This window comes from Myiozetetes cayanensis, unplaced genomic scaffold, assembly GCF_022539395.1.
Source record: "Myiozetetes cayanensis isolate MyiCay16 unplaced genomic scaffold, myiCay2020 scf20-37, whole genome shotgun sequence".
Classification (NCBI taxonomy): domain Eukaryota; kingdom Metazoa; phylum Chordata; class Aves; order Passeriformes; family Tyrannidae; genus Myiozetetes; species Myiozetetes cayanensis.
In genome coordinates, this window is record NW_026087412.1 from 6775859 (window position 1) to 6786521 (window position 10663).

A 10663-nucleotide genomic window follows, 5' to 3' on the forward strand; every position below is an offset into this window, starting at 1 on the left:
AACACTCCTGTCCTAGCTGGTTGTTCTCTTACAAAGTCCCCCCTTCTTTGGTTGAAGATTGTGATTTAAGGAATTTAGGGAATAAAGAAAACTTCTCACAAGTCTGTACTTCTACCAGTCTAGGGAGACAGTAGCTGAACTCAGAGCAGCTATAAAAGAGAATATTTAGTGTCTTACATGACTATAAAGGAATTAAGAGACTCATTTTACAGTGCATTTTAATTAAAAGTTCATTATAAGAATTTTCTTTTAAGAACAGCATACTACATATTCATGGAAATATGTAACTTTACCCTACAAATGGGACTGTCACCATATTATTCTTACAATTCAAACATATGAAAAATAAAATATGATATTTAGCTTTATAAATTCCCCCTCCCTCCCACCCTTCAATCCTTTTTCTTTTAAATAACAAAAGTATTAACTCTTTCCCAGGACAGTGCATTTGCTATCTGCGAGCCACAAACCAAGTAGTCACATCAATGCCAAGGAAACAGCAACATTGTTTGCAAAATATTGAGAGAAAATGATAAAAAAATATAGTAGTCAGCCCAGTGCTTACAGAAGAGACAGTCAACAAGAATTGAAAAAGCAGCACATTTTCATCTTACATAGGACCATCATAATAACATATAAACCAGTGCAGAAGACTTATGCTGGAAAAATATATAGCAATTCTCAGCAAGCAGAAACTGAACTTTGGCACTTGCTCATAAAAAGGCCTTTCAAAGCAAAACAAAACAGAAATTCACTTAATCACAGCCTGTATATTTAAAAAAAAAAAATAAAGACGTTGACTAAAGCAAGAGAAACAATAGAGGAAAGTTTACAAGCCAGGTCACTGGGAATTCAGTACATTCAGCCTACAGAAAATACAAGTACAATCTTTCATCCATCTGGGATCCTGGCTAGCAAAGGACGGGCTTTGGGACAGAACCTCACCTGAAGCATCTCGACTTCAATGGAGCTGTGCTGATTAAACAGCCCTTTCTTCACACTGAACTGTGTCTCAAATACATCCCCTCTTTGTCATAAAACAAGGATTTCTAATCTGCAAATTAAAAAGCAAGAGCCTTGCACTTGGACAGTGGCTGTTCTGCTCTACCCACAGCTGCACCATAACCACTGCAGTGTAAGGATTAAGTGGTTTCTTTTAAAAAGGGCTAAAAAAGAATGGCTTTGATTCAAAAGGGGAGACAATAGACTGGAAGGAAGGAGTCACATTTAGCCTGTTAATGCTGGTGCTCTGTCAGCACCTCCCGTTCTCAGGAGTGCTACAGTGCAGGGCTGTCCTCCCTCCCTGCAGGACTCCTGGACTAAGCTCAGGCCCAACCGAAAGGCTGTGCAGGCCAAAGCATATTTTTGGATCAGGCCATAAGAAAGCCAGGGCTGCTCTAGTCAAGAAGTGCTCCTTTCACAGTCAGGCTCAGCCCTGAACCAGCAGCTCTCTTTGCATTGAGGCAGTTTACTCAAGGTTTTATTCTTTCGAGGAGTTAAGATTGGGGAAGGGCAGAGAGAAAAAACAAGTGCTTTAGATTGCACAGAAGATTGTCCTACTAAAGGGGGCACTTGAATGGGAAACAATCACAGCTATAAATCTAGCAGACGCTCTTCACAAGTCTCCACAGGCCATTTAGTAGCACCTCCAAACACATCGACGTTGTTATCGACCCAGGGGATGATGTTGCCTGGCATGTTGATGGAGCAGTTAGCGATGTTCATGATGTCTTCAGCTTTCAAGACCCTGTCCCATATATTGAACTGGCTCAGCTCCCCAACGAAGGCTTGAGTTGCATCAAATCTTCCTCCCACCGTGTCCTTTAGGCACACAAGAGTTAGGATTGGGTGAGAAGGTTATTTTGGCATTTTCCTCCTCAAACTTGAAGTCCCTCCCCACCCAGACACACTGCTAGAAGGAGGTGCAGAGTTAGGTCACAGAGAGGAACAAATTCAAGCTTCTACAAGAGCTACATTGAACAAGACATTCTATGGAACAGTTACAAGCTCCAATCTGAATTGTGTCAAAACAACTGAAGGCAAACAGTGGTGACTGCACAGCATCCCCAAAGGGCTACACATAACCAGCCCTGCCCCTGGGCAGAAGAGCTGGAAGGCAGCTTTAAACATTGAGGCTAATTTAGGAGACATTCTGCAAGCTTGGCATAGGACAACTTCAGCAAGAACTTAGAATGAGCTAGAGCATCTGCTATGCAGAGTGGATTAGGATACTAAACTTACCATTCTGTCATTTATGCCATGGGTAAGTATGCACTAAAATCAATATTAAGACAAAACTAATTTTTCTTTCACCCATTGTGAACCTGGGGATCCTGAAGAAAGGCTATTTCTTGCTACTTGTTATATTTTTTTTTTGGTATATGTATAATATAGGTAGAAAAAAACCATGAAGCCAAGAGCCACACAGTTCATAGAAAATTGTTTACCTAGTGTTAACTAGAAAAGCAAGATTCAAAATCCTTTGTGTTTTTTCCCACACTCAAAAGGACTTAACCTCATAATGCTTTCTGTTGGCAGTACTAATATTCAAACTTTATTAGCCTTTGCATTAGGAGATTTATTTACCTACACCTTTAATGAGAAACCAAAGGTCTGATTTTGAGTTTCTCTCTGACTTCAAGCTCATTTTCAAAGTAAACATCAAATCCTGAATGGCTGACAGTCTCCACTTCTCTAAAAATTTGTTACATACCTAAAAGCCTGCAGAATTCATTTCACTTGGTTTCAGTTTTTCTGATACTGTGTCTACAACAGGACCAAGTGTTTAACAGAGATGTTCTGTTTGTTTTGGGGAGTTTTGATTTTATTTTTCTTTAAACCCTGGAACACCCTGTCACTCTCTCACCTGTTCCTGGCCCAGGATCAAGACACCTCCAGGTTTAATTGGATGCCAGGGAGCAAGGTTCTCCCCAGTGCCAAGCTTCTCTCCATCCTGAAAAGCCTCCCACATTCCATCTCTGGTTGTCCAAGTTATGCAGATATGATGCCATTTTCCATCACTAATGAAGAGAGGGAGCTGGGCAACCTATGAAAAACAGAGAGTAAACACATGGCAAACCAAGTCTACCAGTTCAAGGCCAACATTTAAAAAGGGACAGTATTTACTCTGTCCTCAGAAGCAAAATCTTTAGGGGCAAAAGTTAGTCCACATCCTTCTGCTTTGTCCCAGCTGTCCTGTGTTCAGGAATACAGCCACGCTTTTTATTGGAGGTGTGAGCCTGTGCTTCATCCAGAATTAAGTGACACAAGACCAAAGCCTAAGATGCTACCACATAATCATAAAATCATTTAGGTTAGAAAATCCCTCTAAGATCACCCAGTCCAACCATTAACCCAGCACTGCCAAGGCCACCACTAAACCACATCCCCAAGTGCCACATCTACATGTCTTTTAAATACCTCCTGGGATGGTGGCTCCCCACTGCCCTGGGCAGCCTGTTCCAATGCTTGGCAACCCTTTTGGGGAAGAAATTTCTCTGAATATTCAGTCTAAACCTGCAGCCATTTCCTCTTGTCCTGTTGCTTGTTACTTGGGAAAAAGAGACCAACCCCCATCCTACCTATTAATCTGTGGCATTTGTTGTTTAAATCTCAGTGCTTAGTCATTATTTTCCATCCAGTGCTCATGTTAATTTTCTCTTACATTCTGGAGGATGCCCACACCATTTGTAATAGCTCTGACAAAGGGATCTGCCTGCTCCCATTAAACTTGTGGGAACTGTTACATAGGGCTCACAATAAGGAGGAATTATGCTCCTTTAGGAATCTGGTCTGAAAACTTACTCATCAACATAAAGACACAAATGCAATGGGCTGTGGAGCAGTTGTGATGTGTGAGGAAAAAAAAGCCTCACAGAACATTGGTAGTACCGACACGATATTGAAGAGAAAAAGTTATTGCCAAAGATAAGCAGAGTCGAGTTTCCTTCTGCTCCACAAACCATTAAAAGTAATTGGCTTATTGATTTGTGAGGATGATGGGATTGTTAAAAGCCCTTAACTGCCCACATGACAAACCACCTGAGTTGTGCTGTAAACCTGTAAACACCTGATCCCTCAGAGAGCAGTGAGTTACTAGGAAACCTAACTGAAGGTGTGGAGAAAGTAAGGATCTATAATCTGCTTTAATGCCAAGTTTCTATGGGTCTTGTTTTCTTCAAGCCTCCTTCTGAAGCTTGTCAAAAACAATCAGTAGTATGAAGTAGAGTGAGACAATTGCTGCTTTTTGTATGAAAAGTCTGAAAAAAGTTGTATTTAAACTGATTTTCTGTCACTAGGCATAACAAAAGCAAACACAATCACGTGCCTTTTGCTCTCTGTCTTCTGCAAAATTCATCTTAACATACCTAACTTCTACAATTAGAAATTCTACAATTACTATTAGAAATACTGCAACTGGCTTAGATCTCACAGGTCTTGCAATAGTGTGGTTTCAAATGTTGTTTCTGCTTCACAAAACCAAAAAAGAAGCCAAGATCTGCTTGTAAATTCAGACAACACCCCTGAGTGTGTGCACACCTAGGTGTGATGCTGCTTTGTCTCACCACACAAGTATTTGTGCCATTTGACCTCTGTTTTATGAACTTGCAATGAGCAAATGAACAACAGACAGGCAGACACTGCCAACTCAAAGGCTTCTCTCAGAGACAAGGAAAGAGTCAGTAGAGAGGAACCAAGGAGTCAGTCCTTATTCTGGTTATGTGGACACTAAAGAAGATTTAACTAATTCTCACCTTATCATTAATCAGCAATTCAATTGGATTATTCCCCCATTCTATGAGGACAATTTCATTGGCTTGCCCAGGAACAGCATATGAGAATGGAGTGCCAATTCCAGGAGAAGCACTGGATCTCAGCCACAAGCACACGGTGAAGGCGTAGAGCTCCGGCAGGCTCTTCTTGATCTTCCCGTACAAGTAATTTGTGCGGAGGGGAAGGGACACCTTGAACTCATCAGGTGACTTAAATGCACTGTTACCTGCAATCACATTGAGGAAGAAAAACCTGTAAATTAAGCTAAAGCAACGTATCTGTAATTCAGGTTAAGGCACAATTTAATTTACGTTGAGAATCCTTGGAACTTCAATCACCTTAGAGAGGTACAGAAAAAAATATGCTGAAGTAGTATTGCTGAGCGTTGATTTTGCAGCACATAAAATACAACTAGGTTTTATCCACCCCATGCTAATTGTTTAGTTTATTTCTCCTGCTCACTTAGAGCAAAAGAATACATGGCAGCCAATCTTTCTCCATCACCCAGTTCATGGCTGGGGGCCTGCCTATTTCAAGCAATTCAAACTGGTTAAAAGGATATTTACTGTTACTAAAATGGATTCTCTCTGCTCATTATTAAAGCATCACAGTACTTCAAAAGTAAGATTTCTTTTCCTACTACTGCCACACAGACAGCAAGGAGCAGCATTCCCATTTTAAGATCTCAGACTGACACTGTCATTTTGAGTGGCCAGTTGGAAAAAGCTGACATAGTCCAGAAAGCAGCTAAAGTCAGTAGAACTGATTTCTGTCCCATAAATTAATCAGGACAAGATCTGAACAGTTCAAAGTGACCTGAATTAAAAATGCAATATCAAGTTATGAACTATTAAAAGATTAGACATTTGATTTAATATAAAAGCAGAAATTAGCATTTAGCTTTTTCTAAAAGATGTGATAAAAACCAGAGATATTCTAGACCTGCTTATGAAACTGAGAACCCTCGAGACCAAAACTTTCTGAAGTTGCAGTACTCTGCATCATGCAGTTTGTGTATACTTCTGATGTAGTCACAAGTAATTTTCTAGAGTGAAGTATTAAGAAATAAGACCCACCAGTCCTGTAGTAATGTCACCCTTAACATTTTAGCAACTTGTTCTTCTGAGCCCCACTCATTTCCCCCACTCACATTCCTGAAGCAAATTCAGTCCCCTTGCCAAACTCAACACTCCAATCCAAGCGAAGAGCTGTTGTCACAAAAGCTTTCCACAATTCTCATATGGATGTTTTAAACCATTGGCATTCTCTCAGTTCCCATTCTCAGAAGCAACTGAAGTGTTTTGGCTGCATTTTTCACAGAATGAGGGGGTGGGAGAAGAATGAGTTTCTCTTTTGCTTGCATCTGTCTTGAAGAACTTGCAGAGCAAACCCTGAAATATTCTAAATTCTAAGCAAAAAAAAGACCAGGGTCTGAGGGCTAATGTTGAGCAACCTCCACTAGGCTGGTACACCAATCTCACATAGAAAAATAGAAACAGATTCCATTAAAAGCACTGGTTGCTCTGTGAAAAAAAATTCAGAAAGCAATAATGGGTTGAAAAAGAATGAACAATGTTCAGCTTTCTGGGTGTGTTTTTCGGTTTGTTCTCATGACTTGAAAGAATCCACAACTGGAAATGATAACAAGACCCTCATGTTCTGGGAAATGGGCACATGCACAGGAGAAAGCAATCCTTTTCCTAAAGAATCTCTATTTTTGGACTAGATGGGCAAGAAATACTGTTATTCCCTTTTAGAGATGGAGAAAACAGGTTTAGATGTAGTGATCTGTTCGTGTCTCCAGCAAAGCCAGGAATCCCACTGAAGTCCAGGCACTGCTGGCTGCAGGATTATTTCTCCTACATCATCTACTGCTCTCAATGGAGAAAACTGGTGAAGGAATGACCAGGAGACTTTGGGAATCACAACAGTTGTACAAGCTTCAAACTCTTCTGCCCCACTGGTAACTAAAACAGCTGTCACAACTAGAAATAAAGAAATCCAAAGTTCATAGTTTCACTTCATAAGGTTAGTTTTTTTCTCAATTTATTTAATCTCAGGACAATGAGGAGTTTATGACACTCCAGTTAGTTGTCAGGAAGAGATGCTAAACAATACTACATTCTAAATAAAAGCACAATTGAAATACTACTTTCAAAAAAGGTCATATGAAATATTGTCTGTATTTAATTCACAATAAAAGCAGGTTCTTAGATCATTATTACCCTCACTTTGATTTGACAAAGGAACCAGAACAGCTAAGCTGCACAGTAATAAAGAGAAAATTACACAACTAACAGAAAGACTGTCTTGGTTCCTGTCCCAAATTCTTCACTTCCCTGGAGACTTAAGACAGCCCTCACCCCCCACAAAAAAATAAAGGTGGGAACAGGTTATTTTTAGCCCGACTAAATTACACATTCTTGTTCTCCCACCACTCCCTTTCTCTTTCTGATGACTTGCTGCTATGAGTCACATCTCTCAGAGACAGGGAAGATACTTGACACGTAAGACATTAACAGACCACTACTTCTCCATAACCTTAGCTGCAGGTAAGGCTTTATCTTGGCTCTCAGGAAATACTAAAAAGACAGAGCCAGCAGAAGATCTCTTGCTGCTCCTTCCCTTTTCCCCTCCTTCACACTTTTTAAATGAAACAAGAATAGATACAATATTGCACAAATGGCTCCATTAGGCTGCATTTTTAAATTCATGAGCTAGGTATGTTTATACCATTTTGAAAGCATGTCCATTAGGCTGCTTTTAAGCAGAGAGCTATTCACCTTGCAAAATCATTTAAGGATGGGGCAGGGATATTTACTGGCACTCTAGTCCTGCACAGTGCTCTCTGTTTGTGTGCACAGTCAATACAGACAGTTCTGTGCTTCAGCTCCTTCCATGGGCATTTGTGATTCAAGTGAACAGACTCTCCTCAAGCACAGAGATCTCTGTAATAATTAACCCAAGCACCAGAGTGAATGAGCAGGATTACGAGAGTGTCCCCCAGTGGACCGTGTGTAATCTACTGCAAACTCCAAAGGCTGCAAGCTTAGGATAGGGCACAATTCAAGCATCTGTAGTTACCCCAAGTCATAACCAGCAACTAAAGGAAAGACCACCATCAATACTTCCAAAAGCAGCAGGAAACTATTCCGGTATAAAATGCCATTCATTACATCAAAGGCAGCTGTGCTAATTAAATTGAGCCCATACGAATTTCATTCCAAAGAAAGAAAGGCAGCTCTATTTAGATGCTTGACATTACGTAGCTATTTACACCCATGTCTTATTTCCACTTGCCTCCCTATAGATCTTTCCATCCCACAAACACTAAGAGTTTCATCCTAACCACCCACACACGCCAAATTAAGAGACAGGAAGCCAAAGCCATGCAACAGCCTGTCAAGCAAGAAGCCTGCTACAAAAGAAAAAAGAGAATGTAAGTATTTGCACTGTCACCCACTATTCAGTCCAGCACCTCAGTGTCTTTCCCTCGAGGCCCACATTCAGTCTACTGCACTGGAAGGAGGGAGTAAACAAAATTAATCAGCAGGGGAGTGCTTAAATTCTGGGCAGATTACCTTTTTCCAGTTCAGACACTCTTTCTAGAAGGGCATTCAAGGCTGTCTCCGTCTTCTGCCGATGGGCTGATGTCTCGTTATGGAGCAAAGACTTCTCATCCTCCAGCTCGGCCACTTTGCTGAGGAGCTGGCGCTCCAGGTCTCCGAGCCTCCTCTGGAGCATCTCCCGGAGGTCGGCAGGCAGGGCAGCGTAGGACACGTTGGCTCGGAGCTGGTGCTTTGGGGAAAAGGAAAAGAAGGAAAAAAAAAAATAAATTGTTATTTCTGGAAGGGAAACTGTGAAATGCAGATACGCTCAAAGGGAGGAAAGTGAGATCATGGAGCTCTCCAGTGAGTACAAAAGAGGCACTGCTTTTTTAGCACTTGTCATGTTCAGTGCCTTTATCAGCACTGTAGCTAAACAGGTCCTGAAACAAAAGGGCACTTTTGTTAGAGGCTTCCAGAGCTTCACATGGAGGAGTCTTCTTACATTTAAGTTCAATAAAATCAATGTAGGGAGCGGGTCTGATGCACTTGCATTTGTATGTGTACACGTGGCACATCAGTCAGTTTTTGCTTTGCTTACTGGAAGTGACGTGGCCAAGACAAGTAAAGAGAAAAACTATCGCTTTTTTTAAAATAAAAATTAATCTACTTTGAAAGCAAATTCACCAAATTAAAGTCTCCTCAGTTTGGTTTGTACAGCAAAGAAGACAGATGCTCTTTAGATCGACTGTAAGTATTAATCAGTGAAAGTATTTTTTATTCTAGCAAAGCTTCTCTTCTACAACCCTAAAAAGAATGCTTCAGAAAGCAATAGTAACAAAAAGATGTTATACTACCAGATCATTCAAAACTCCTTACAAAGCAGCCCAGTCCTCACAGAACACCCTTTAGGAAGTTACCATCTGCACATCATCACTGACTATTTGGAGGGCAGCAGGAGGACACAAGTGTAGCTTTCAGGGTGTGAAAAGCAAAACAACATCCGGCACAAATCCTGTGGGAATCATCATCCCTATAAAACATTTCCATGAGTGCCACTCAAAATATGGGCGCTGTCCAAAGGCTCATGGAAATCACTCATCAGTGGGCTTGGATCAAATCCCCTTTCTATCCAGGGGTGTACAGAATCAGGTTCTTTTTACTCTATGTCAGCTTTAAATACATCATCTTATCTGCACAATCTGCCCAGCACAATCTCCTCATCACCACTGCTCTGTTCAGCACCATATGCCGAGGTCTTACTGCCCAAGGCGTCAGCTTTGTACCTCAAACCCCACTGAAGTCACACCCTCAGAAAAAGAGATTTAGACATATTAACACAGAAACTAAGCTCTGACGAGCAGGGAAACCATAATCTCTCCCCACGCGGAGAGCACATTGAAGAAGAGCCCTTTAGGTTCTTTACCACTACATGGAGCAGATAAACAGCCAGAAGAAGGTGACAAGCAGCTCGCTCCCGGGGCTGGGGCACCTCTGCTCCATCTCCCGGAGCCAGCGCCAGACGTGAAGAGGCTTTGCCCGGCCCTACCTCCAGGCTCTCCAGCCGGTCCTTCAGGGTCTGCATGGTGCGGCTCAGCTGGTCGATGACCTGCGCCGGGTCCCGCGGCAGGTCGCCCATCGTGTCCTTGCCCTTGCCCACCTCGTTCTTCCACGCGGTCTTGCCGTCGGCGCCCTCGCAGCGGCTGAGCTTGCCGGTGAGCTCCCGGATGGCCTCCCGCTGGCTGCCGATGGTCTCCTTCTGCTGCAGGACGGTCTCCCGCAGCTGCAGCACCGTGGCTTTGAGCTCCTCCTCGGGGGGCAGCGCGCCGCCCTGCATGGGCACGGGGGGCAGCGGGCAGCCCGCGCCCGCCGCGTCCAGCGGCAGCGACGTGCACACGAAGCGGCTGCCGGGGGGGCTCTCCTGCTCGCCGGCCGGCGTTGCCCGCCCTCCCGCCGCCGCCGCGGCGAGCAGGAGCCCGGCGGCCACGAGCAGCATCGCGGCTGGCGAGCGGGGCGGCGGCGGCAGGAGCGGGTCCCGCCGCCCCGTCCGGTCCGTCCCGTCCCGCTCCCTCACACGCCGCTCCCGCGCCCGCCGCCGCCCGCCGCTTTTATGGGCAGCGCGCGCGGGGGGGGCGGGGCCCGGCTGGCACCGCCGGCGCTGGTTGGCTGCGGGCGGCAGTGACGGAGCCGGGCGGGAGCGGCCCCGGCCCGGGGGCCACCCGGGATCGGCCCGGGAGCCACCCGGGATCGGCCCGGGAGCCACCCGGGATCGGCCCGGGAGCCACCCGGGATCGGCCCGGGAGCCACCCGGGATCGGCCCGGGAGCCACCCGGGATCGGCCCGGG

General features: G+C 44.1%; 1 protein-coding gene across 1 annotated transcript; it reads right to left on the reverse strand.

The window, feature by feature from the left end:
* Positions 1-201: 201 nt before the first annotated feature.
* NPTX2 (neuronal pentraxin 2) lies at positions 202-10396 on the reverse strand. Its single transcript, XM_050317384.1, has 5 exons — positions 9868-10396; positions 8355-8571; positions 4755-4999; positions 2867-3046; positions 202-1821 (listed from the first exon to the last, which is right to left on the reverse strand). Exons 1-5 carry the CDS (start codon positions 10312-10314, stop codon positions 1594-1596), a joined length of 1317 nt encoding a protein of 438 aa, XP_050173341.1. The 5' UTR covers positions 10315-10396; the 3' UTR covers positions 202-1593.
* Between the last annotated feature and the right edge of the window lie 267 nt (positions 10397-10663).